Here is a 26854-nt window from a genome sequence, read left to right as displayed (position 1 = left end):
AGGTCAGGACATCCCACCCACCAGGCTCCAGTATCCCCCTCCCCAACCCCCAGTAGATCCAGGTCAGGACATCCCACCCACCCACCAGGCTCCAGTATCCCCTCCCCAACCCCCAGTAGATCCAGGTCAGGACATCCCACCCACCAGGCTCCAGTATCCCCCTCCCCAACCCCCAGTAGATCCAGGTCAGGACATCCCACCCACCCACCAGGCTCCAGTATCCCCCTCCCCAACCCCCAGTAGATCCAGGTCAGGACATCCCACCCACCCACCAGGCTCCAGTATCCCCCTCCCCAACCCCCAGTAGATCCAGGTCAGGACATCCCACCCACCAGGCTCCAGTATCCCCTCCCCAACCCCAGTAGATCCAGGTCAGGACATCCCACCCACCAGGCTCCAGTATCCCCCTCCCCAACCCCCAGTAGATCCAGGTCAGGACATCCCACCCACCCACCAGGCTCCAGTATCCCCCTCCCCAACCCCCAGTAGATCCAGGTCAGGACATCCCACCCACCCCAGGCTCCAGTATCCCCCTCCCCAACCCCCAGTAGATCCAGGTCAGGACATCCCACCCACCCACAGGCTCCAGTATCCCCCTCCCCAACCCCCAGTAGATCCAGGTCAGGACATCCCACCCACCCAGGCTCCAGTATCCCCCTCCCCAACCCCCAGTAGATCCAGGTCAGGACATCCCACCCACCAGGCTCCAGTATCCCCCTCCCCAACCCCCAGTAGATCCAGGTCAGGACATCCCACCCACCCACCAGGCTCCAGTATCCCCTCCCCAACCCCCAGTAGATCCAGGTCAGGACATCCCACCCACCCCAGGCTCCAGTATCCCCCTCCCCAACCCCCAGTAGATCCAGGTCAGGACATCCCACCCACCAGGCTCCAGTATCCCCCCCCCCCAACCCCAGTAGATCCAGGTCAGGACATCCCACCCACCCACCAGGCTCCAGTATCCCCTCCCCCAACCCCAGTAGATCCAGGTCAGGACATCCCACCCACCCACAGGCTCCAGTATCCCCTCCCCAACCCCCAGTAGATCCAGGTCAGGACATCCCACCCACCAGGCTCCAGTATCCCCCTCCCCAACCCCCAGTAGATCCAGGTCAGGACATCCCACCCACCAGGCTCCAGTATCCCCCTCCCCAACCCCAGTAGATCCAGGTCAGGACATCCCACCCACCCACCAGGCTCCAGTATCCCCCTCCCCAACCCCCAGTAGATCCAGGTCAGGACATCCCACCCACCCACCAGGCTCCAGTATCCCCTCCCCCAACCCCCCAGTAGATCCAGGTCAGGACATCCCACCCACCCACCAGGCTCCAGTATCCCCCTCCCCAACCCCCAGTAGATCCAGGTCAGGACATCCCACCCACCAGGCTCCAGTATCCCCCTCCCCAACCCCCAGTAGATCCAGGTCAGGACATCCCACCCACCCAGGCTCCAGTATCCCCCTCCCCAACCCCCAGTAGATCCAGGTCAGGACATCCCACCCACCCAGGCTCCAGTATCCCCCTCCCCAACCCCCAGTAGATCCAGGTCAGGACATCCCACCCACCCAGGCTCCAGTATCCCCTCCCCAACCCCCAGTAGATCCAGGTCAGGACATCCCACCCACCCACCAGGCTCCAGTATCCCCCTCCCCAACCCCCAGTAGATCCAGGTCAGGACATCCCACCCACCCACCAGGCTCCAGTATCCCCCTCCCCAACCCCCAGTAGATCCAGGTCAGGACATCCCACCCACCCAAGGCTCCAGTATCCCCCTCCCCCAACCCCCAGTAGATCCAGGTCAGGACATCCCACCCACCCACCAGGCTCCAGTATCCCCCTCCCCAACCCCCAGTAGATCCAGGTCAGGACATCCCACCCACCAGGCTCCAGTATCCCCCTCCCCAACCCCCAGTAGATCCAGGTCAGGACATCCCACCCACCCAGGCTCCAGTATCCCCTCCCCAACCCCCAGTAGATCCAGGTCAGGACATCCCACCCACCCACCAGGCTCCAGTATCCCTCCCCAACCCCCAGTAGATCCAGGTCAGGACATCCCACCCACCCACCAGGCTCCAGTATCCCCCTCCCCCAACCCCCAGTAGATCCAGGTCAGGACATCCCACCCACCAGGCTCCAGTATCCCCCTCCCCAACCCCCAGTAGATCCAGGTCAGGACATCCCACCCACCAGGCTCCAGTATCCCCCTCCCCAACCCCCAGTAGATCCAGGTCAGGACATCCCACCCACCAGGCTCCAGTATCCCCCCTCCCCAACCCCCAGTAGATCCAGGTCAGGACATCCCACCCCACCAGGCTCCAGTATCCCCCCCCCAACCCCCAGTAGATCCAGGTCAGGACATCCCACCCACCAGGCTCCAGTATCCCCCCTCCCCCAACCCCCAGTAGATCCAGGTCAGGACATCCCACCCACCCACCAGGCTCCAGTATCCCCCTCCCCAACCCCCAGTAGATCCAGGTCAGGACATCCCACCCACCAGGCTCCAGTATCCCCTCCCCAACCCCCAGTAGATCCAGGTCAGGACATCCCACCCACCAGGCTCCAGTATCCCTCCCCAACCCCCAGTAGATCCAGGTCAGGACATCCCAAACCCACCAGGCTCCAGTATCCCCTCCCCAACCCCCAGTAGATCCAGGTCAGGACATCCCAACCCACCAGGCTCCAGTATCCCTCCCCCAACCCCCAGTAGATCCAGGTCAGGACATCCCACCCACCAGGCTCCAGTATCCCCCTCCCCAACCCCAGTAGATCCAGGTCAGGACATCCCACCCACCCAGGCTCCAGTATCCCCTCCCCCAACCCCCAGTAGATCCAGGTCAGGACATCCCACCCACCAGGCTCCAGTATCCCCCCCCAACCCCCAGTAGATCCAGGTCAGGACATCCCACCCACCCACCAGGCTCCAGTATCCCCTCCCCAACCCCCAGTAGATCCAGGTCAGGACATCCCACCCACCCACCAGGCTCCAGTATCCCCCTCCCCAACCCCCAGTAGATCCAGGTCAGGACATCCCACCCACCAGGCTCCAGTATCCCCTCCCCAACCCCCAGTAGATCCAGGTCAGGACATCCCACCCACCAGGCTCCAGTATCCCCTCCCCAACCCCCAGTAGATCCAGGTCAGGACATCCCACCCACCACCAGGCTCCAGTATCCCCCTCCCCAACCCCCAGTAGATCCAGGTCAGGACATCCCACCCACCCGGCTCCAGTATCCCCCCTCCCCAACCCCCAGTAGATCCAGGTCAGGACATCCCACCCACCCACCAGGCTCCAGTATCCCCCTCCCCAACCCCCAGTAGATCCAGGTCAGGACATCCCACCCACCAGGCTCCAGTATCCCCCTCCCCAACCCCCAGTAGATCCAGGTCAGGACATCCCACCCACCAGGCTCCAGTATCCCCCTCCCCAACCCCAGTAGATCCAGGTCAGGACATCCCACCCACCCACCAGGCTCCAGTATCCCCCTCCCCAACCCCCCAGTAGATCCAGGTCAGGACATCCCACCCACCCACCAGGCTCCAGTATCCCCCTCCCCAACCCCCAGTAGATCCAGGTCAGGACATCCCACCCACCCACCAGGCTCCAGTATCCCCCTCCCCAACCCCCAGTAGATCCAGGTCAGGACATCCCACCCACCCACCAGGCTCCAGTATCCCCCCCCCAACCCCCAGTAGATCCAGGTCAGGACATCCCACCCACCAGGCTCCAGTATCCCCCTCCCCAACCCCCCAGTAGATCCAGGTCAGGACATCCCACCCACCAGGCTCCAGTATCCCCCTCCCCAACCCCCAGTAGATCCAGGTCAGGACATCCCACCCACCCCAGGCTCCAGTATCCCCCTCCCCAACCCCCCAGTAGATCCAGGTCAGGACATCCCACCCACCCACCAGGCTCCAGTATCCTCCCCCAACCCCCAGTAGATCCAGGTCAGGACATCCCACCCACCAGGCTCCAGTATCCCCCTCCCCAACCCCCAGTAGATCCAGGTCAGGACATCCCACCCACCCACCAGGCTCCAGTATCCCCTCCCCCAACCCCCCAGTAGATCCAGGTCAGGACATCCCACCCACCCAGGCTCCAGTATCCCCCTCCCCAACCCCCAGTAGATCCAGGTCAGGACATCCCACCCACCAGGCTCCAGTATCCCCTCCCCAACCCCCAGTAGATCCAGGTCAGGACATCCCACCCACCAGGCTCCAGTATCCCCTCCCCAACCCCCAGTAGATCCAGGTCAGGACATCCCACCCACCACAGGCTCCAGTATCCCCTCCCCCAACCCCCAGTAGATCCAGGTCAGGACATCCCACCCACCCACCAGGCTCCAGTATCCCCCTCCCCAACCCCCAGTAGATCCAGGTCAGGACATCCCACCCACCCACCAGGCTCCAGTATCCCCTCCCCAACCCCCAGTAGATCCAGGTCAGGACATCCCACCCACCAGGCTCCAGTATCCCCTCCCCAACCCCCAGTAGATCCAGGTCAGGACATCCCACCCACCAGGCTCCAGTATCCCCCTCCCCAACCCCCAGTAGATCCAGGTCAGGACATCCCACCCACCCACCAGGCTCCAGTATCCCCCTCCCCAACCCCCAGTAGATCCAGGTCAGGACATCCCACCCACCAGGCTCCAGTATCCTCCCCAACCCCCAGTAGATCCAGGTCAGGACATCCCACCCACCCACCAGGCTCCAGTATCCCCCTCCCCAACCCCCAGTAGATCCAGGTCAGGACATCCCACCCACCAGGCTCCAGTATCCCCCTCCCCAACCCCCAGTAGATCCAGGTCAGGACATCCCACCCACCAGGCTCCAGTATCCCCCTCCCCAACCCCCAGTAGATCCAGGTCAGGACATCCCACCCACCAGGCTCCAGTATCCCCCTCCCCAACCCCCCAGTAGATCCAGGTCAGGACATCCCACCCACCCACCAGGCTCCAGTATCCCCTCCCCCAACCCCCAGTAGATCCAGGTCAGGACATCCCACCCACCCACCAGGCTCCAGTATCCTCCCCCAACCCCCAGTAGATCCAGGTCAGGACATCCCACCCACCAGGCTCCAGTATCCCCCTCCCCAACCCCCAGTAGATCCAGGTCAGGACATCCCACCCACCCACCAGGCTCCAGTATCCCCCTCCCCAACCCCCAGTAGATCCAGGTCAGGACATCCCACCCACCAGGCTCCAGTATCCCCCTCCCCAACCCCCAGTAGATCCAGGTCAGGACATCCCACCCACCAAGGCTCCAGTATCCCCTCCCCAACCCCCCAGTAGATCCAGGTCAGGACATCCCACCCACCCACCAGGCTCCAGTATCCCCCTCCCCAACCCCCAGTAGATCCAGGTCAGGACATCCCACCCACCAGGCTCCAGTATCCCCCTCCCCAACCCCCAGTAGATCCAGGTCAGGACATCCCACCCACCAGGCTCCAGTATCCCCCTCCCCAACCCCCAGTAGATCCAGGTCAGGACATCCCACCCACCAGGCTCCAGTATCCCCCTCCCCAACCCCCAGTAGATCCAGGTCAGGACATCCCACCCACCAGGCTCCAGTATCCCCCTCCCCAACCCCCAGTAGATCCAGGTCAGGACATCCCACCCACCCACAGGCTCCAGTATCCCCCTCCCCAACCCCCAGTAGATCCAGGTCAGGACATCCCACCCACCCACCAGGCTCCAGTATCCCCCTCCCCAACCCCCAGTAGATCCAGGTCAGGACATCCCACCCACCCACCAGGCTCCAGTATCCCCTCCCCAACCCCCAGTAGATCCAGGTCAGGACATCCCACACCCACCAGGCTCCAGTATCCCCCTCCCCAACCCCCAGTAGATCCAGGTCAGGACATCCCACCCACCCAGGCTCCAGTATCCCCCTCCCCAACCCCCAGTAGATCCAGGTCAGGACATCCCACCCACCAGGCTCCAGTATCCCCCTCCCCAACCCCCAGTAGATCCAGGTCAGGACATCCCACCCACCCACCAGGCTCCAGTATCCCCCTCCCCAACCCCCAGTAGATCCAGGTCAGGACATCCCACCCAACCAGGCTCCAGTATCCCCCCTCCCCAACCCCCAGTAGATCCAGGTCAGGACATCCCACCCACCAGGCTCCAGTATCCCCCTCCCCAACCCCCAGTAGATCCAGGTCAGGACATCCCACCCACCCAGGCTCCAGTATCCCCCTCCCCAACCCCCAGTAGATCCAGGTCAGGACATCCCACCCACCACAGGCTCCAGTATCCCCTCCCCAACCCCCAGTAGATCCAGGTCAGGACATCCCACCCACCAGGCTCCAGTATCCCCCTCCCCAACCCCCAGTAGATCCAGGTCAGGACATCCCACCCACCCAAGGCTCCAGTATCCCCCTCCCCAACCCCCAGTAGATCCAGGTCAGGACATCCCACCCACCCACCAGGCTCCAGTATCCCCTCCCCCAACCCCCAGTAGATCCAGGTCAGGACATCCCACCCACCCAGGCTCCAGTATCCCCTCCCCAACCCCCAGTAGATCCAGGTCAGGACATCCCACCCACCCAAGGCTCCAGTATCCCCCTCCCCAACCCCAGTAGATCCAGGTCAGGACATCCCACCCACCCCAGGCTCCAGTATCCCCTCCCCAACCCCCAGTAGATCCAGGTCAGGACATCCCCACCCACCAGGCTCCAGTATCCCCCTCCCCAACCCCCAGTAGATCCAGGTCAGGACATCCCACCCACCCCCAGGCTCCAGTATCCCCCTCCCCAACCCCCAGTAGATCCAGGTCAGGACATCCCACCCACCAGGCTCCAGTATCCCCCTCCCCAACCCCAGTAGATCCAGGTCAGGACATCCCACCCACCCCAGGCTCCAGTATCCCCCCTCCCCAACCCCCAGTAGATCCAGGTCAGGACATCCCACCCACCACCAGGCTCCAGTATCCCCCTCCCCAACCCCCGTAGATCCAGGTCAGGACATCCCACCCACCACCAGGCTCCAGTATCCCCTCCCCAACCCCAGTAGATCCAGGTCAGGACATCCCACCCACCAGGCTCCAGTATCCCCTCCCCCAACCCAGTAGATCCAGGTCAGGACATCCCCCCACCCACCAGGCTCCAGTATCCCCCTCCCCAACCCCCAGTAGATCCAGGTCAGGACATCCCACCCACCCACCAGGCTCCAGTATCCCCCTCCCCAACCCCCAGTAGATCCAGGTCAGGACATCCCACCCACCAGGCTCCAGTATCCCCCTCCCCAACCCCCAGTAGATCCAGGTCAGGACATCCCACCCACCAGGCTCCAGTATCCCCCTCCCCAACCCCCCAGTAGATCCAGGTCAGGACATCCCACCCCACCAGGCTCCAGTATCCCCTCCCAACCCCCAGTAGATCCAGGTCAGGACATCCCACCCACCAGGCTCCAGTATCCCCCCTCCCCAACCCCCAGTAGATCCAGGTCAGGACATCCCACCCACCCAGGCTCCAGTATCCCCCTCCCCAACCCCCAGTAGATCCAGGTCAGGACATCCCACCCACCCACCAGGCTCCAGTATCCCCCTCCCCAACCCCCAGTAGATCCAGGTCAGGACATCCCACCCACCAGGCTCCAGTATCCCCCTCCCCAACCCCCCAGTAGATCCAGGTCAGGACATCCCACCCACCCACAGGCTCCAGTATCCCTCCCCCAACCCCCAGTAGATCCAGGTCAGGACATCCCACCCACCCAGGCTCCAGTATCCCCCTCCCCAACCCCCAGTAGATCCAGGTCAGGACATCCCACCCACCCACCAGGCTCCAGTATCCCCCTCCCCAACCCCCCAGTAGATCCAGGTCAGGACATCCCACCCACCCACAGGCTCCAGTATCCCCTCCCCAACCCCCAGTAGATCCAGGTCAGGACATCCCACCCACCAGGCTCCAGTATCCCCCTCCCCAACCCCCAGTAGATCCAGGTCAGGACATCCCACCCACCAGGCTCCAGTATCCCCTCCCCAACCCCCCAGTAGATCCAGGTCAGGACATCCCACCCACCAGGCTCCAGTATCCCCTCCCCCACCCAGTAGATCCAGGTCAGGACATCCCACCCACCCACCAGGCTCCAGTATCCCCCCCCCCCACCCCCAGTAGATCCAGGTCAGGACACCCACCCACCCACCAGGCTCCAGTATCCCCCTCCCCAACCCCCAGTAGATCCAGGTCAGGACATCCCACCCACCCAGGCTCCAGTATCCCCTCCCCAACCCCAGTAGATCCAGGTCAGGACATCCCACCCACCCACCAGGCTCCAGTATCCCCCTCCCCAACCCCCAGTAGATCCAGGTCAGGACATCCCACCCACCAGGCTCCAGTATCCCCTCCCCAACCCCCAGTAGATCCAGGTCAGGACATCCCACCCACCAGGCTCCAGTATCCCCTCCCCAACCCCCAGTAGATCCAGGTCAGGACATCCCACCCACCCACAGGCTCCAGTATCCCCTCCCCAACCCCCAGTAGATCCAGGTCAGGACATCCCACCCACCCACCAGGCTCCAGTATCCCCTCCCCCAACCCCCAGTAGATCCAGGTCAGGACATCCCACCCACCAGGCTCCAGTATCCCCCTCCCCAACCCCCAGTAGATCCAGGTCAGGACATCCCACCCACCAGGCTCCAGTATCCCCCTCCCCAACCCCCAGTAGATCCAGGTCAGGACATCCCACCCACCCAAGGCTCCAGTATCCCCCTCCCCAACCCCCAGTAGATCCAGGTCAGGACATCCCACCCACCAGGCTCCAGTATCCCCCTCCCCAACCCAGTAGATCCAGGTCAGGACATCCCACCCACCCACAGGCTCCAGTATCCCCCTCCCCAACCCCCAGTAGATCCAGGTCAGGACATCCCACCCACCCACCAGGCTCCAGTATCCCCTCCCCAACCCCCAGTAGATCCAGGTCAGGACATCCCACCCACCAGGCTCCAGTATCCCCTCCCCAACCCCAGTAGATCCAGGTCAGGACATCCCACCCACCAGGCTCCAGTGTCCCCCTCCCCAACCCCCAGTAGATCCAGGTCAGGACATCCCACCCACCACAGGCTCCAGTATCCCCTCCCCAACCCCCAGTAGATCCAGGTCAGGACATCCCACCCACCAGGCTCCAGTATCCCCTCCCCAACCCCAGTAGATCCAGGTCAGGACATCCCACCCACCCACCAGGCTCCAGTATCCCCTCCCCAACCCCCAGTAGATCCAGGTCAGGACATCCCACCCACCAGGCTCCAGTATCCTCCCCCCAACCCCAGTAGATCCAGGTCAGGACATCCCACCCACCAGGCTCCAGTATCCCTCCCCAACCCCCAGTAGATCCAGGTCAGGACATCCCACCCACCCACAGGCTCCAGTATCCCCTCCCCAACCCCCAGTAGATCCAGGTCAGGACATCCCACCCACCCAAGGCTCCAGTATCCCCTCCCCAACCCCAAGTAGATCCAGGTCAGGACATCCCACCCACCAGGCTCCAGTATCCCCCCCCAACCCCAAGTAGATCCAGGTCAGGACATCCCACCCACCCACCAGGCTCCAGTATCCCCTCCCCAACCCCCAGTAGATCCAGGTCAGGACATCCCACCCACCCACAGGCTCCAGTATCCCCTCCCCAACCCCAGTAGATCCAGGTCAGGACATCCCACCCACACCAGGCTCCAGTATCCCCTCCCCAACCCCCAGTAGATCCAGGTCAGGACATCCCACCCACCAGGCTCCAGTATCCCCTCCCCAACCCCCCAGTAGATCCAGGTCAGGACATCCCACCCACCCAGGCTCCAGTATCCCCTCCCCAACCCCCAGTAGATCCAGGTCAGGACATCCCACCACACCAGGCTCCAGTATCCCCCTCCCCAACCCCCAGTAGATCCAGGTCAGGACATCCCACCCACCCAGGCTCCAGTATCCCCTCCCCAACCCCAGTAGATCCAGGTCAGGACATCCCACCCACCAGGCTCCAGTATCCCCTCCCCAACCCCCAGTAGATCCAGGTCAGGACATCCCACCCACCAGGCTCCAGTATCCCCCTCCCCAACCCCCAGTAGATCCAGGTCAGGACATCCCACCCACCAGGCTCCAGTATCCCCTCCCCAACCCCCAGTAGATCCAGGTCAGGACATCCCACCCACCCACCAGGCTCCAGTATCCCCCTCCCCAACCCCCAGTAGATCCAGGTCAGGACATCCCACCCACCAGGCTCCAGTATCCCCCTCCCCAACCCCCAGTAGATCCAGGTCAGGACATCCCACCCACCCACCAGGCTCCAGTATCCCCCCTCCCCAACCCCCAGTAGATCCAGGTCAGGACATCCCACCCACCCACCAGGCTCCAGTATCCCCCTCCCCAACCCAGTAGATCCAGGTCAGGACATCCCACCCACCCACCAGGCTCCAGTATCCCCCTCCCCAACCCCAGTAGATCCAGGTCAGGACATCCCACCCACCAGGCTCCAGTATCCCCCCCCAACCCCCAGTAGATCCAGGTCAGGACATCCCACCCACCAGGCTCCAGTATCCCCTCCCCAACCCCCCAGTAGATCCAGGTCAGGACATCCCACCCACCCACCAGGCTCCAGTATCCCCCTCCCCAACCCCCAGTAGATCCAGGTCAGGACATCCCACCCACCCACCAGGCTCCAGTATCCCCTCCCCAACCCCCAGTAGATCCAGGTCAGGACATCCCACCCACCAGGCTCCAGTATCCCTCCCCAACCCCCAGTAGATCCAGGTCAGGACATCCCACCCACCAGGCTCCAGTATCCCCCTCCCCAACCCCCCAGTAGATCCAGGTCAGGACATCCCACCCACCCACCAGGCCCAGTATCCCCTCCCCAACCCCCAGTAGATCCAGGTCAGGACATCCCACCCACCCACCAGGCTCCAGTATCCCCTCCCCAACCCCCAGTAGATCCAGGTCAGGACATCCCACCCACCAGGCTCCAGTATCCCCTCCCCCAACCCCCAGTAGATCCAGGTCAGGACATCCCACCCACCAGGCTCCAGTATCCCCCTCCCCAACCCCCCAGTAGATCCAGGTCAGGACATCCCACCCACCCAGGCTCCAGTATCCTCCCCCAACCCCCAGTAGATCCAGGTCAGGACATCCCACCCACCACCAGGCTCCAGTATCCCCTCCCCAACCCCCAGTAGATCCAGGTCAGGACATCCCACCCACCCACCAGGCTCCAGTATCCCCCTCCCCAACCCCCCAGTAGATCCAGGTCAGGACATCCCACCCACCCACCAGGCTCCAGTATCCCCCTCCCCAACCCCCAGTAGATCCAGGTCAGGACATCCCCACCCACCAGGCTCCAGTATCCCCTCCCCAACCCCCAGTAGATCCAGGTCAGGACATCCCACCCACCCAGGCTCCAGTATCCCTCCCCCAACCCCCAGTAGATCCAGGTCAGGACATCCCACCCACCCACCAGGCTCCAGTATCCCCTCCCCAACCCCCCCAGTAGATCCAGGTCAGGACATCCCACCCACCAGGCTCCAGTATCCCCCTCCCCAACCCCCCAGTAGATCCAGGTCAGGACATCCCACCCACCCACCAGGCTCCAGTATCCCCTCCCCAACCCCCAGTAGATCCAGGTCAGGACATCCCACCCACCAGGCTCCAGTATCCCCCTCCCCAACCCCCCAGTAGATCCAGGTCAGGACATCCCACCCACCAGGCTCCAGTATCCCCCTCCCCAACCCCAGTAGATCCAGGTCAGGACATCCCACCCACCAGGCTCCAGTATCCCCCTCCCCAACCCCCAGTAGATCCAGGTCAGGACATCCCACCCACCCACCAGGCTCCAGTATCCCCCCCCAACCCCCCAGTAGATCCAGGTCAGGACATCCCACCCACCAGGCTCCAGTATCCCCTCCCCAACCCCCGTAGATCCAGGTCAGGACATCCCACCCACCCAAGGCTCCAGTATCCCCCTCCCCAACCCCCAGTAGATCCAGGTCAGGACATCCCACCCACCAGGCTCCAGTATCCCTCCCCAACCCCAGTAGATCCAGGTCAGACATCCCACCCACCCAGGCTCCAGTATCCCTCCCCAACCCCCAGTAGATCCAGGTCAGGACATCCCACCCACCCACCAGGCTCCAGTATCCCCTCCCCAACCCCCAGTAGATCCAGGTCAGGACATCCCACCCACCCACAGGCTCCAGTATCCCCCTCCCCAACCCCCAGTAGATCCAGGTCAGGACATCCCACCCACCCACCAGGCTCCAGTATCCCCCTCCCCAACCCCCAGTAGATCCAGGTCAGGACATCCCACCCACCCACCAGGCTCCAGTATCCCCCCTCCCCAACCCCCAGTAGATCCAGGTCAGGACATCCCACCCACCAGGCTCCAGTATCCCCCTCCCCAACCCCCCAGTAGATCCAGGTCAGGACATCCCCCCACCCACCAGGCTCCAGTATCCCCCCCCCCAACCCCCAGTAGATCCAGGTCAGGACATCCCACCCACCCACAGGCTCCAGTATCCCCCTCCCCAACCCCCAGTAGATCCAGGTCAGGACATCCCACCCACCCCAGGCTCCAGTATCCCCCTCCCCAACCCCCAGTAGATCCAGGTCAGGACATCCCACCCACCAGGCTCCAGTATCCCCTCCCCAACCCCCAGTAGATCCAGGTCAGGACATCCCACCCACCCCAGGCTCCAGTATCCCCCTCCCCAACCCCCAGTAGATCCAGGTCAGGACATCCCACCCACCAGGCTCCAGTATCCCCTCCCCAACCCCCCAGTAGATCCAGGTCAGGACATCCCACCCACCCAAGGCTCCAGTATCCCCTCCCCAACCCCCCAGTAGATCCAGGTCAGGACATCCCACCCACCAGGCTCCAGTATCCCCTCCCCAACCCCCCAGTAGATCCAGGTCAGGACATCCCACCCACCCAGGCTCCAGTATCCCCCTCCCCAACCCCCAGTAGATCCAGGTCAGGACATCCCACCCACCAGGCTCCAGTATCCCCCCTCCCCAACCCCCAGTAGATCCAGGTCAGGACATCCCACCACCCACCAGGCTCCAGTATCCCCTCCCCAACCCCCAGTAGATCCAGGTCAGGACATCCCACCCACCCACCAGGCTCCAGTATCCCCTCCCCAACCCCCAGTAGATCCAGGTCAGGACATCCCACCCACCCACCAGGCTCCAGTATCCCCCCCCCCCAACCCCCAGTAGATCCAGGTCAGGACATCCCACCCACCCACCAGGCTCCAGTATCCCCCTCCCCAACCCCCAGTAGATCCAGGTCAGGACATCCCACCCACCCACCAGGCTCCAGTATCCCCCTCCCCAACCCCCAGTAGATCCAGGTCAGGACATCCCACCCCACCAGGCTCCAGTATCCCCCTCCCCAACCCCCAGTAGATCCAGGTCAGGACATCCCACCCACCAGGCTCCAGTATCCCCCTCCCCAACCCCCAGTAGATCCAGGTCAGGACATCCCACCCACCAGGCTCCAGTATCCCCTCCCCCAACCCCCAGTAGATCCAGGTCAGGACATCCCACCCACCCACAGGCTCCAGTATCCCCTCCCCAACCCCCAGTAGATCCAGGTCAGGACATCCCACCCACCAGGCTCCAGTATCCCCCTCCCCAACCCCCAGTAGATCCAGGTCAGGACATCCCACCCACCAGGCTCCAGTATCCCCTCCCCCAACCCCCCAGTAGATCCAGGTCAGGACATCCCACCCACCCACAGGCTCCAGTATCCCCTCCCCAACCCCCCAGTAGATCCAGGTCAGGACATCCCACCCACCCAGGCTCCAGTATCCCCTCCCCAACCCCCAGTAGATCCAGGTCAGGACATCCCACCCACCCACAGGCTCCAGTATCCCCCTCCCCCAACCCCCAGTAGATCCAGGTCAGGACATCCCACCCACCAGGCTCCAGTATCCCCTCCCCCAACCCCCAGTAGATCCAGGTCAGGACATCCCACCCCACCAGGCTCCAGTATCCCCCTCCCCAACCCCCAGTAGATCCAGGTCAGGACATCCCACCCACCAGGCTCCAGTATCCCCTCCCCAACCCCAGTAGATCCAGGTCAGGACATCCCCACCCACCAGGCTCCAGTATCCCCCTCCCCAACCCCCAGTAGATCCAGGTCAGGACATCCCACCCACCAGGCTCCAGTATCCCCCCCCCAACCCCCAGTAGATCCAGGTCAGGACATCCCACCCACCCACCAAGCTCCAGTATCCCCTCCCCAACCCCCAGTAGATCCAGGTCAGGACATCCCACCCACCCACCAGGCTCCAGTATCCCCTCCCCCAACCCCCAGTAGATCCAGGTCAGGACATCCCACCCACCCACCAGGCTCCAGTATCCCCCTCCCCAACCCCAGTAGATCCAGGTCAGGACATCCCACCCACCCACCAGGCTCCAGTATCCCCCTCCCCAACCCCCCAGTAGATCCAGGTCAGGACATCCCACCCACCAGGCTCCAGTATCCCCCTCCCCAACCCCCAGTAGATCCAGGTCAGGACATCCCACCCACCAGGCTCCAGTATCCCCCTCCCCAACCCCCCAGTAGATCCAGGTCAGGACATCCCACCCACCAGGCTCCAGTATCCCCTCCCCAACCCCCAGTAGATCCAGGTCAGGACATCCCACCCACCCACCAGGCTCCAGTATCCCCCTCCCCAACCCCCAGTAGATCCAGGTCAGGACATCCCACCCACCAGGCTCCTTCCCCAGGTTTAGACACTTCCAGCACATTCTCCCAGACCCCCACCCCAGGTCTGATATGTTCCCATCTACAGTGAGGGAAAAAAGTATTTGATCCCCTGCTGATTTTGTACGTTTGCCCACTGACAAAGAAATGATCAGTCTATAATTTTAATGGTAGGTTTATTTGAACAGTGAGACACAGAATAACAACAACAAAACCCAGAAAAACGCATGTCAAAAATGTTATAAATTCATTTGTATTTTAATGAGGGAAATAAGTATTTGACCCCTCTGCAAAACATGACTTAGTACTTGGTGGCAAAACCCTTGTTGGCAATCACAGAGGTCAGACGTTTCTTGTAGTTGGCCACCAGGTTTGCACACATCTCAGGAGGGATTTTGTCCCACTCCTCTTTGCAGATCTTCTCCAAGTCATTAAGGTTTCGAGGCTGACGTTTGGCAACTCGAACCTTCAGCTCCCTCCACAGATTTTCTATGGGATTAAGGTCTGGAGACTGGCTAGGCCACTCCAGGACCTTAATGTGCTTCTTCTTGAGCCACTCCTTTGTTGCCTTGGCCGTGTGTTTTGGGTCATTGTCATGCTAGAATACCCATCCACGACCCACTTTCAATGCCCTGGCTGAGGGAAGGAGGTTCTCACCCAAGATTTGACGGTACATGGCGCCGTCCATCGTCCCTTTGATGCGGTGAAGTTGTCCTGTCCCCTTAGCAGAAAAACACCCCCAAAGCATGATGTTTACACCTCCATGTTTGATGGTGGGGATGGTGTTCTTGGGGTCATAGACAGCATTCCTCCTCCTCCAAACACGGCGAGTTGAGTTGATGTCAAAGAGCTCCATTTTGGTCTCATCTGACCACAACAGTTTCACCCTGTTCTCCTCTGAATCATTCAGATGTTCATTGGCAAACTTCAGATGGGCATGTATATGTGCTTTTTTGAGCAGGGGGACCTTGCGGGCGGCTGCAGGATTTCAGTCCTTCACGGCGTAGTGTGTTACCAATTGTTTTCTTGGTGACTATGGTCCCAGCTTCCTTGAGATCATTGACAAGATCCTCCCGTGTAGTTCTGGGCTGATTCCTCACCGTTCTCATGATCATTGCAACTCCACGAGGTGAGATCTTGCATGGAGCCCCAGGCCGTGGGAGATTGACAGTTCTTTTGTGTTTCTTCCATTTGCGACTAATTGCACCAACTGTTGTCACCTTCTCACCAAGCTGCTTGGCGATGGTTTTGTAGCCCATTCCAGCCTTGTGTAGGTCTACAATCTTGTCCCTGACATCCTTGGAGAGCTCTTTGGTCTTGGCCATGGTGGAGAGTTTGGAATCTGATTGATTGGTTGCTTCTGTGGACAGGTGTCTTTTATACAGGTAACAAGCTGAGATTAGGAGCACTCCCTTTTAGAGTGTGCTCCTAATCTCAGCTCGTTACCTGTATAAAAGACACCTGGGAGAATTAAAATGCAAATCAATTTATAACATTTTTGACATGCGTTTTTCTGGATTTATTTTCTTGTTATTCTGTCTCTCACTGTTCAAATAAACCTACCATTAAAATTATAGACTGATCATGTCTTTGTCAGTGGGCAAACGTGCAAAATCAGCAGGGGATCAAATACTTTTTTCCCTCACTGTATGTACTGGCCCAGACAATATTACAGTAAATGAGATGGGTAAATGAAGCTACAGAATGAACCAAGCCACTCATCTTTCTGATGATACCAACAGATTACATCACTTTGCTGCAGACACATTGAATATGATCTTTCCAGGATAACTTTTCATCAATTAAAACTAGTGGATGTGACTTGTTCCATTTCATTCCCACCAATTGAGATTCTGGCTCTTTTAAAAATTAATTTGAAGTCCTCTGTAGCTCAGCTGGTAGAGCATGGCGCTTGTAACGCCAGGGTAGTGGGTTCGATCCCCGGGACCACCCATACGTAAAAATGTATGCACACATGACTGTAAGTCGCTTTGGATAAAAGCGTCTGCTAAATGGCATATTATTATTATTATTAAAAATATTTTTATTCTTACTAGTGAACACAAAGTTAGATTTTTTTACATTTAAAGATCATTTGTTTACCTGGAACTGTTCAGAAAATGTGGCCATGCCTGAGTTGGCTTCATTAATTAGTGAATCAAAATTCTTGTGATAAAATCTACTTGGTATCATCAGCAAAGAGAATGGGAAGTACAGTAGAAGACTCAGCAGCAAGGTCATTGATATAGATCAGGAATAACAAAGGTCCAATTATTGAACCCTGTGGGACGCCACAGTAGATCTAGTCCCTGGTAGACAGCCATTTGCATAAACAAATTATTCTCTATCATAAACATAACTATATAACCAATTATACTGTATGTATAATCAACTTAGAAAGTCATATTTCATCAACTGTGTCAAACGCTTTGGATAAATCTAAAAAGATGCCAAGAGCGTATTCATTGTTGTTAAGGGCTGTAAAGATTTTATCCACAAGTTGCAAAAGAGATATCTGTGGAGTAGTTTTTACGAAGACAATATTGGTGCTCATATAGAATACAGTGTTGAAACCATATTGGTGCTCATATAGAATACAGTGTTGAAACCATATTGGTGCTCATATAGAATACAGTGTTGAAACCATATTGGTGCTCATATAGAATACAGTGTTGAAACCATATTGGTGCTCATATAGAATACAGTGTTGAAACCATATTGGTGCTCATATAGAATACAGTGTTGAAACCATATTGGTGCTCATATAGAATACGGTGTTGAAACCATATTGGTGTTCATATAGAATACAGTGTTAAAACCATATTGGTGCTCAAATAGAATACAATGTTGAAACCATATTGGTGCTCATATAGAATACGGTGTTGATTTAAATGTTTCAACATTCCCGTATACACCAACTTTTCTAGTATTTTAGAAAAACATGGAAGTACAGATATTGGGCGATTAATTTGTAAAAGATCTTGGATCCCCAGATTCATAGAGGGGGATACGTTTGGCCATTTTCAGATCTTTAGGAACAAAACCAGTTTGCATAGATTTGGTGAAGATGTACGTTAGAGGTTCAGTGATCGAGGAAGACTCTGATTTCACCAAAGAGGCACCAATCTCATCATGACCTGCTGCTGATAGTTACCAATGACCTCCATCACCTCCATCACATCAGGAGGATCAAACTGAAGTCATGGAATTTGTTAGTAAAATATACACTGCTCCAAAAAATAAAGGGAACACTAAAATAACACTTGTACACAGTTGTTGCCATCCTGTACCTGTCCTGCAGGTGTGATGTTTGGATGTACCAATCCTGTGCAGGTGTTGTTACACGTGGTCTGCCACTAAGAGGACGATCAACAACAAAAAAGACTCCAATTGTTGGAAGCATTGGAGTCAACATGGGCCAGCTTCCCTGTGGAACGCTTTCGACATCTTGTAGAGTCCACGCCCTGACGAATTGAGGCTGTTCTGAGGGCAAAAGGGGGGTGCAACTCAATATTAGGAAGGTGTTCCTAATGTTTTGTACAATCAAGTGTATAGCACTACAAAATAAAACAAAAAAGTAAGTTTGGAGAACTGTATTACATATTTGAATCATCTTATGTTAGAATTAAACAAATCAGGGCCTTTAAAAACTCATCGGACAATAAATGTAAAAATAAAATGCCTTATGATGACTGACGGAGTCGACATCAATCCAGTTGGTTGCATTTTATGAAAACATTTAAGAATTAGGTTGTTCCTTTACATGGTGTGATAGCTGATACTTTGGTCTACCAAAATATATATTTCAAATGTTGTTCATATTAAGAAAAATATGTGAAAAAAGAGACTGTCGCGTCTTTCAAGAATCCCTGAACTACATATCCATATATATATATATATATATATATATATATATATATATATATATATATATATATATATATATATATACACACACACTACCAGTCAAAAGTTTGGACACACCTACTAATTCAAGGGTTTTTCTTTATTTTTACATTGTAGAATAATAGTGAAGACATCAAAACTATGAAATAACACATATGGAATCATGTTGTAACCAAATAAAAGTGTTAAACAAATCAAAAAAATCTTGAAGGAGTTCCCACATATGCTGAGCACTTGTTAGCTGCTTTTCCTTCACTCTGCAGTCCGACTCATCCCAAACCATCTCAATTTGGTTGAGGTCGGGGGATTGTGGAGGCCAGATCATCTGATGCAGCACTCCATTACTCTCCTTCTTGGGTCAAATAGCCCTTACACAGCCTGGAGGTGTGTGTTGGGTCATTGTCCTGTTGAAAATCAAATGATTGTCCCACCAAACCCAAACCAGATGGGATGGCGTATCGCTGCAGAATTCTGTGGTAGCCATGCTGGTTAAGTGTGCCTTGAATTCTAAATAAATCACAGACCATGTCACCAGCAAAGCACCCCCACACCATAACACCTCCTCCTCCATGCTTTACGGTGGGAAATACACATGCAGAGATTATCCGTACACCCACACAGTGTCTCACAAAGACATGGCAGCTGGAACCAAAAATCTCAAATTTGGACTCCAGACCAAAGGACAAATTTCCACTGGTCTAATGTCCATTGCTCGTGTTTCTTGGCCCAAGCAGGTCTCTTCTTCTTATTGGTGTCCTTTAGTAGTGGTTTCTTTGCAGCAATTTGACCATGAAGGCCTGATTCAAAGTCTCCTCTGAACAGTTGATGTTGAGATGTGTCTGTTATTTGAACTCTGTGGCGCATTTATTTGGGCTGCAATTTCTGAGGCTGGTAACTCTAATGAACTTATCCTCTGCAGCAGAGGTAACTCTGGGTCTTCCATTCCTGTGGTGGTCCTCATGAGAGCCAGTTTCATCATAGCGCTTGAAGAAACGTTCAAAGTTCTTCAAATGTTCCGGATTGACTGACCTTCATGTCTTAAAGTAATGATGGACTGTCGTTTCTCTTTGCTCATTTGAGCTGTTCTTGCCATAATATGGACTTGGTATTTTACCAAATAGGGCTATCTTCTGTATACCCCCCCCTACCTTGTCACAACACAACTGATTGGCTCAAACGCATTAAGAAGGAAAGACATTCCACAAATTAACTTTTAAGAAGGCACACCTGTTTGAATTGAAATGCATTCCAGGTGACTACCTCATGAAGCTGGTTCACTGTCTTCTCGGTAAGCAACTCCAGTGTAGATTTGGCATTGTGTTTTCGGTTATTGTCCTGCTGAAAGGTGAATTAATCTCCCATTGTCTGGTGGAAAGCAGACTGAACCAGGTTTTCCTCTAGGATGTTACCTGTGTTTAGCTCCATTCCATTTATTTCTTATCCTGAAAAACTCCCCAGTCCTTAACGATTACAAGGTCCCTCTGTCGAGCAGTACATTTCAAACACAGATTCAACCACAAAGACCAGGGAGGTTTTCCAACGCCTTGCAAAGATGGGCACTTACTGTTGATGGGTAAAAAAAGCAGACATTGAATATCCCTTTGAGCATGGTGAAGTTATTAATTACATTTTGAAAGGTGTATCAATACACCCAGTCAATACAAAGATACAGGCGTCCTTCCGAAATCAGTTGCCCCCCAAAAGAAATAGCCTTCGTGAACTAACACTCACACTTTACTTTTCATTCCCCCTTACTAGCTCTGACTGCTGATAGCTACTTTATTTACTTACTATAACTGAGAAATGTCCCACCTAGCTACAGTAAGGTGAATGAACTGTCAGTCGCTCTGGATAAAAGTGTCTGCTAAATTCCTAAAATGTTAAAGAAATGAAACCTCTTTAATGGTGACATTAAAATGGTTAATGGCTGTGATAGAAAACTGAGCCTGGATCAACCACATTGTAGTTACTCTACAATACTAACATGATAGAGTGAAAAGGAAGCCTGTACAGAATAAAATATTTCAAAATATGCATCCTGTTTGCAATATGGCACTAAAGTAAAACTGCAAAAAATGTGGAAAAGGAATTCACTTTATGTCCTGAATACAAAAGTGTTATGTTTGGGACAAATCCAACACGTCACTGAGTACCACTCTTCATATTTTCAAGCATGATGGTGGCTGCATCATGTTATGGGTATGCTTGTCATCGGCAAGGACTAGGGAGTTTGGGATAAAAATAAACTGAATAGAGCTAAGCACAGGCAACATCCTAGAGGAAAACCTGGTTCAGTCTGCTTTCCAACAGACAAATTCACCTTTCAGCAGGATAATAACCTAAAACACAAGACCAAATATACACGAGTTGCTTACCAAGACGACATTGAATGTTCCGGAGTGGCAGTGATACAGTTTTGACTTAAAACAGCTTGAAAATCTATGGCAAGACCTGAAAATGGCTGTCTAGCAATGATCAACAACCAATTTGAAAGAGCTTGAAGAATTTTAAGAATAATGTGCAAATATTGTACAATACAGTACAAAGCTCTTAGAGACTCCAGAAAGACCCACAGCTGTAATCGCTGCCAAAGGTGATTCTACTGGGTCAGAGGGTTGAATACACTACATGACCAATAGTATGTGGACACCTGCTCGTCGAACATCTCATTCCAAAATCATGGTCATTAATATGGAGTTGGTCCCCCCTTTGCTGCTATAACAGCCTCCACTCTTCTGGGAAGGCTTTCCACTAGATGTTGGAACATTGCTGCGGGGACTTGCTTCCATTCAGCTACAAGAGCATTAGTGAGGTCGGGCGGTTAGGCCTGGCTCACAGTCGCAATTCATCCCAAAGGTGTTCGATGGGGTTGAGGTCAGGCCAGTCAAGTTCTTCCACACCGATCTCGACAAACCATTTCTGTGTGGACCTCGCTTTGTGCAAAGTTGGAAGCACAGAATCGTCTAGAATGTCATTGTATGCTGTAGCGTTAAGATTTCCTTTCACTGGAACTAATGGGCCTAGCCCGAACCATGAAAAACAGCCCCAGACCATTATTCCTCCTCCACCAAACTTTACAGTTGGTACTATGCATTCAAGCAGGTAGCTTAACAGTTCTTGTGCTGACATTGCTTCCAGAGATATTTTAGAACTCAGTGTGTGTGTTGCAACCGAGGACAGACGATTTTTACACGCTAAGCGCTTCAGCACTCGGCGGTCCCGTTCTGTGAGCTTGTGTGGCCTACCACTTCGCGGCTGAGCCGTTGTTGCTCCTAGACGTTTCCACTTCACAATAACAGCACTTACAGATGACCGGGGCAGCTCTAGCAGGGCAGAAATTGGCGAACTGACTTGTTGGAAAGGTGGCATTCTATGACGGTGCCACGTTGAAAGTCACTGAGCTGTTCAGTACGGCCATTCTACTGCCAATGTTTGTCTATGGGGATGGCATGGCGGTGTGCTCGATTTTACCGGTCAGCAACGGGTGTGGCTGAAATAGCCGAATCCACTTATTTGAAGGTGTGTCCACATACTGCTGTATAGATAGTTTATATATAATATAGATACCTGCACACTGAAGGATGACACGTTATATTGTGCAACATTTCAACACCAAAGCGGGAATATTCAGTGTGCAGGTATCCATCCATTCATTGTTAGTTAATTTGTTCTACCTGCAAGTCATGGGATGTGTGCATTATGCTTAGCTATATTTACATTTTAGTCATTTAGCAGACGCTCTTATCCAGAGCGACTTACAGTTAGTGAATATATATATATTTTTTATACTGGCCCCCCGTGGGAATCGAACCCACAACCCTGGCGTTGCAAACACCATGCTCTATCAACTGAGCTACATCCCTGCCGGCCATTCCCTCCCCTACCCTGGACGACGCTGGGCCAATTGTGCGCCGCCCATGAGTCTCCCGGTCACGGCCGGCTGCGACAGAGCCTATATAACAGATGTGAGTTCTCTGATATTAAATACATGAGAACATCCCACCAGACAGAACATAAATCAACCAATAACACACGGGACAAGAGAGCGGTACGTCTTTACAAACATTTATTCCTCTGTACATCTCCCCAGCAGCCGTCTAGATGATGCCAATCTGGAACAGACAAGACAGGTGTTAGCCAGGATTCATAGGGCAGTTATGAAGCATCATAGGCTGTTTATAAAGAGTCACAGAGCAGGGGGTCTTTTAGACCGGAGAACTGTTCTAGTACGACAGAACAGCAGGGTGTCTCCACTCCAGGAGACTAGCACAGCAGGGTGTCTCCACTCCAGGAGACTAGCACAGCAGGGTGTCTCCACTCCAGGAGACAAGCACAGCAGGGTGTCTCCACTCCAGGAGACAAGCACAGCAGGGTGTCTCCACTCCAGGAGACAAGCACAGCAGGGTGTCTCCACTCCAGGAGACAAGCACAGCAGGGTGTCTCCACTCCAGGAGACAAGCACAGCAGGGTGTCTCCACTCCAGGAGACAAGCACAGCAGGGTGTCTCCACTCCAGGAGACAAGCACAGCAGGGTGTCTCCACTCCAGGAGACAAGCACAGCAGGGTGTCTCCACTCCAGGAGACAAGCACAGCAGGGTGTCTCCACTCCAGGAGACTAGCACAGCAGGGTGTCTCCACTCCAGGAGACTAGCACACCATATTGAACTCATCAACTAATCATCAAGCCCTTGACGAGTTAAATCAGGTGAGTTAGTCTGGGACTACAATAAAAATGTGTCATTGGTGGGGGGACTGGAGGAGGAATGGAGTTGGGAGGGGGGACTGGAGTTGGGAGGGGGACTGGAGGAGGACTGGAGTTGGGAGGGGGGGACTGGAGGAGGAATGGAGTTGGGAGGGGGGGACTGGAGGAGGAATGGAGTTGGGAGGGGGGACTGGAGGAGGAATGGAGTTGGGAGGGGGGGACTGGAGGAGGAATGGAGTTGGGAGGGGGGACTGGAGGAGGAATGGAGTTGGGAGGAGGGGACTGGAGGAGGAATGGAGTTGGGAGGGGGGGACTGGAGGAGGAATGGAGTTGGGAGGAGGAATGGAGTTGGGAGGAGGACTGGAGTTGGGAGGAGGACTGGAGTTGGGAGGAGGACTGGAGTTGGGAGGAGGACTGGAGTTGGGAGGAGGACTGGAGTTGGGGGGGACTGAGGAGGACTGGAGTTGGGGGGGACTGTAGTTGGGAGGAGGACTGGAGTTGGGGGGGACTGGAGTTGGGGGGGGGGACTGAGGAGGACTGGAGTTGGGGGGGACTGGAGGAGGAATGGAGTTGGGAGGGGGGACTGGAGTTGGGAGGGGGGACTGAGGAGGACTGGAGTTGGGAAGGGGGAATGGAGGAGGACTGGAGTTGGGGGGGACTGGAGGAGGACCGGAGTTGGGAGGGGGACTGGAGTTGGGGGGTGGACTGCAGTTGGGAGGGGGGAATGGAGGAGGGCTGGGGACTGGAGTTGGGAGGAGGACTGGAGTTGGCGGGGGGGCTGGAGTTGGGGAAACGCAAACATAGAAAATAGGGTGCCACTTTTGACACATTGTTGGAGACTATTGAGATGTTACCGTTAGTCCTCACCTTGTTGGCAACATCCAACGCATCGTAATCTGGAGCCAGACGGACATACGCCTTCTTCTCACCATCAGGCCTTGGAGGAGAGAGGGGGGTTATTCAGTCGTGGCTGAACGACAACAATGATACCATTCAGCTAGCAGGCTACACGCTACATCGGCAGGACAGAACGGCTGGCTCCGGTAAGACAAAGGGTGGCGGTCTCTGTATATTTGTAAACAACAGCTGGTGTACAAAATCAAATACTAAGGAAGTCTCGAGGTTTTGCTCGCCTGAGGTAGAGTATCTTATGATAAGCTGTAGACCACACTATTTACCAAGAGAGTTTTCAGCTATATTTTTCATAGCTGTCTATTTACCACCACAAACCAATGCTGGCATTAAGATTGCACTGAATGAGTTGTACAAGGCCATTAATCAACAGGAAAACGCTCATCCAGATGCAGCGCTCCTAGTGGCCGGGACTTTAATGCAGGGAAACTTAAATCCGTTCTACCTAATTTCTACCAGCATGTCAAATGTGCAACCAGAGGGAAAAAAACTCTAGACCACCTTTACTCCACACACAGAGACGCATACAAAGCTCTCCCTCGCCCTCCATTTGGCAAATCTGACCATAACTCTATCCTCCTGATTCCTGCTTATAAGCAAAAACTGAAGCAGGAAGCACCAGTGATTCGGTTAATAAAAAAGTGGTCAGATGACGCAGATGCCAAGCTACAGGACTGTTTTGCTAGCACAGACTGGAACATGTTCGGGATTCTTCAGACAGCATTGAGGAGTACACCACATCAGTCACTGGCTTCATCAATAAGTGCATCGATGATGTCGTCCCCACAGTGACCGTACGTACATACCCCAACCAGAAGCCATGGATTACAGGCAACATCCGCACTGAGCTAAAGGGTAGAGCTGCCGCTTTCAAGGAACGGGACTCTAACCCGGAAGCTTATAAGAAATCCCGCTATGACCTCCGACGAACCATCAAACAGGCAAAGAGTCAATACAGGTCTAAGATTGAATCATACTACACTGGCTCTGACGCTCGTCGGATGTGGCAGGGCTTGAAAACTATTACAGACTACAAAGGGAAGCACAGCCGCGAGCTGCCCAGTGACACAAGCCTACCAGACGAGGCTAAACCACTTCTATGCTCGGCTTTCGAGGCAAGCAACACTGAAGCATGCATGAGAGCACCAGCTGTTCCGGACGACTATGTGATCACGCTCTCCGTAGCCGATGTGAGTAAGACTTTTAAGCAAGTCAACATTCACAAGGCCGCTGGGCCAGACGGATTACCAGGGCGTGTACTCCGAGCATGTGCTGACCAACTGGCAAGTGTCTTCACTGACATTTTCAACATGTCCCTGACCGAGTCTGTAATACCAACATGTTTCAAGCAGACCACCATAGTCCCCGTGCCCAAGAACTCTAAGATAACCTGCCTAAATGACTACCGACCCGTGGCACTGACGTCTGTAGCCATGAAGTGCTTTGAAAGACTGGTCATGGCTCACATCAACAGCATAATCCCAGAAACCCTAGACCCACTCCAATTTGCATACCGCCCCAACAGATCCACAGATGATGCAATCTCTATCGCACTCCACACTGCCCTTTCCCACCTGGACAAGAGGAACACCTACGTGAGAATGCTATTCATTGACTACAGCTCAGCATTCAACACCATAGTGCCCTCTAAGCTCATCACTAAGCTAAGGATCCTGGGACTAAACACCTCCCTCTGCAACTGGATCCTGGACTTCCTGACGGGCCGCCCCAGGTGGTAAGGGTAGGTAACAACACATCTGCCACACTGATCCTCAACACGGGGGCCCCTCAGGGGGTGCGTGCTCAGTCCCCTCCTGTACTCTCTGTTCACCCATGACTGCATGGCCAGGCACGACTCCAACACCATCATTAAGTTTGCCGACGACACAACAGTGGTAGGCCTGATCACCGACAACGATGAGACAGCCTATAGGGGAGGAGGTCAGAGATCTGGCCGTGTGGTGCCAGGACAACAACCTCTCCCTCAACGTGACCAAGACAAAGGAGATGATTGTGGACTACAGGAAAAAAAAGAGGACTGAGCACGCCCCCATTCTCATCGACGGGGCTGTAGTGGAACAGGTTGAGAGCTTCAAGTTCCTTGGTGTCCACATCACCAACGAACTATCATGGTCCAAGCACACCAAGACAGTCGTGAAGAGGGCACGACAAAGCCTATTCCCCCTCAGGAGACTAAAAAGATTTGGCATGGGTCCTCAGATCCTCAAAAAATTCTACAGCTGCACCATCGAGAGCATCCTGACTGGTTGCATCACCGCCTGGTATGGCAACTGCTTGGCCTCTGACCGCAAGGCACTACAGAGGGTAGTGCGTACGGCCCAGTACATCACTGGGGCAAAGCTCCCTGCCATCCAAGACCTCTATACCAGGCGGTGTCAGAGGAAGGCCCTCAAAATTGTCAAAGACTCCAGCCACCCTAGTCATAGACTGTTCTCTCTGCTACCGCACGGCAAGCGGTACCGGAGTGCCAAGTCTAGGTCCAAAAGACTTCTCAACAGCTTCTACCCACAAGCCATAAGACTCCTGAACAGCTAATCATGGCTACCCGGACTATTTGCACTGCCCCCCACCCCATCCTTTTTACGCTGCTGCTACTCTGTTAAGTATTTATGCATAGTCACTTTAACTCT

General features: G+C 55.3%; 1 protein-coding gene across 1 annotated transcript in view; it reads right to left on the bottom strand.

Annotated features, from left to right (window-relative positions):
- Window positions 1-22638: 22638 nt before the first annotated feature.
- rpl23a (ribosomal protein L23a) overlaps window positions 22639-26854 on the bottom strand; it is a 29339-nt gene continuing 25123 nt past the window's right edge. Inside the window, exons 4-5 of the mRNA XM_041872826.1 lie at window positions 24159-24228; window positions 22639-22701 (exon numbers count right to left, since the gene is read on the bottom strand). Of these exons, the coding sequence (XP_041728760.1) occupies window positions 22687-22701; window positions 24159-24228 (85 nt within the window). The 3' untranslated portion in view covers window positions 22639-22686. The remainder of the gene's footprint in view (window positions 22702-24158; window positions 24229-26854) is intronic.

This window comes from Coregonus clupeaformis, unplaced genomic scaffold (genome assembly GCF_020615455.1).
Source record: "Coregonus clupeaformis isolate EN_2021a unplaced genomic scaffold, ASM2061545v1 scaf0063, whole genome shotgun sequence".
Classification (NCBI taxonomy): Eukaryota; Metazoa; Chordata; class Actinopteri; order Salmoniformes; family Salmonidae; genus Coregonus; species Coregonus clupeaformis.
The sequence above is the reverse complement of the archived record's forward strand: the minus strand, read 5'-3'. Positions and strand labels throughout refer to the sequence as shown.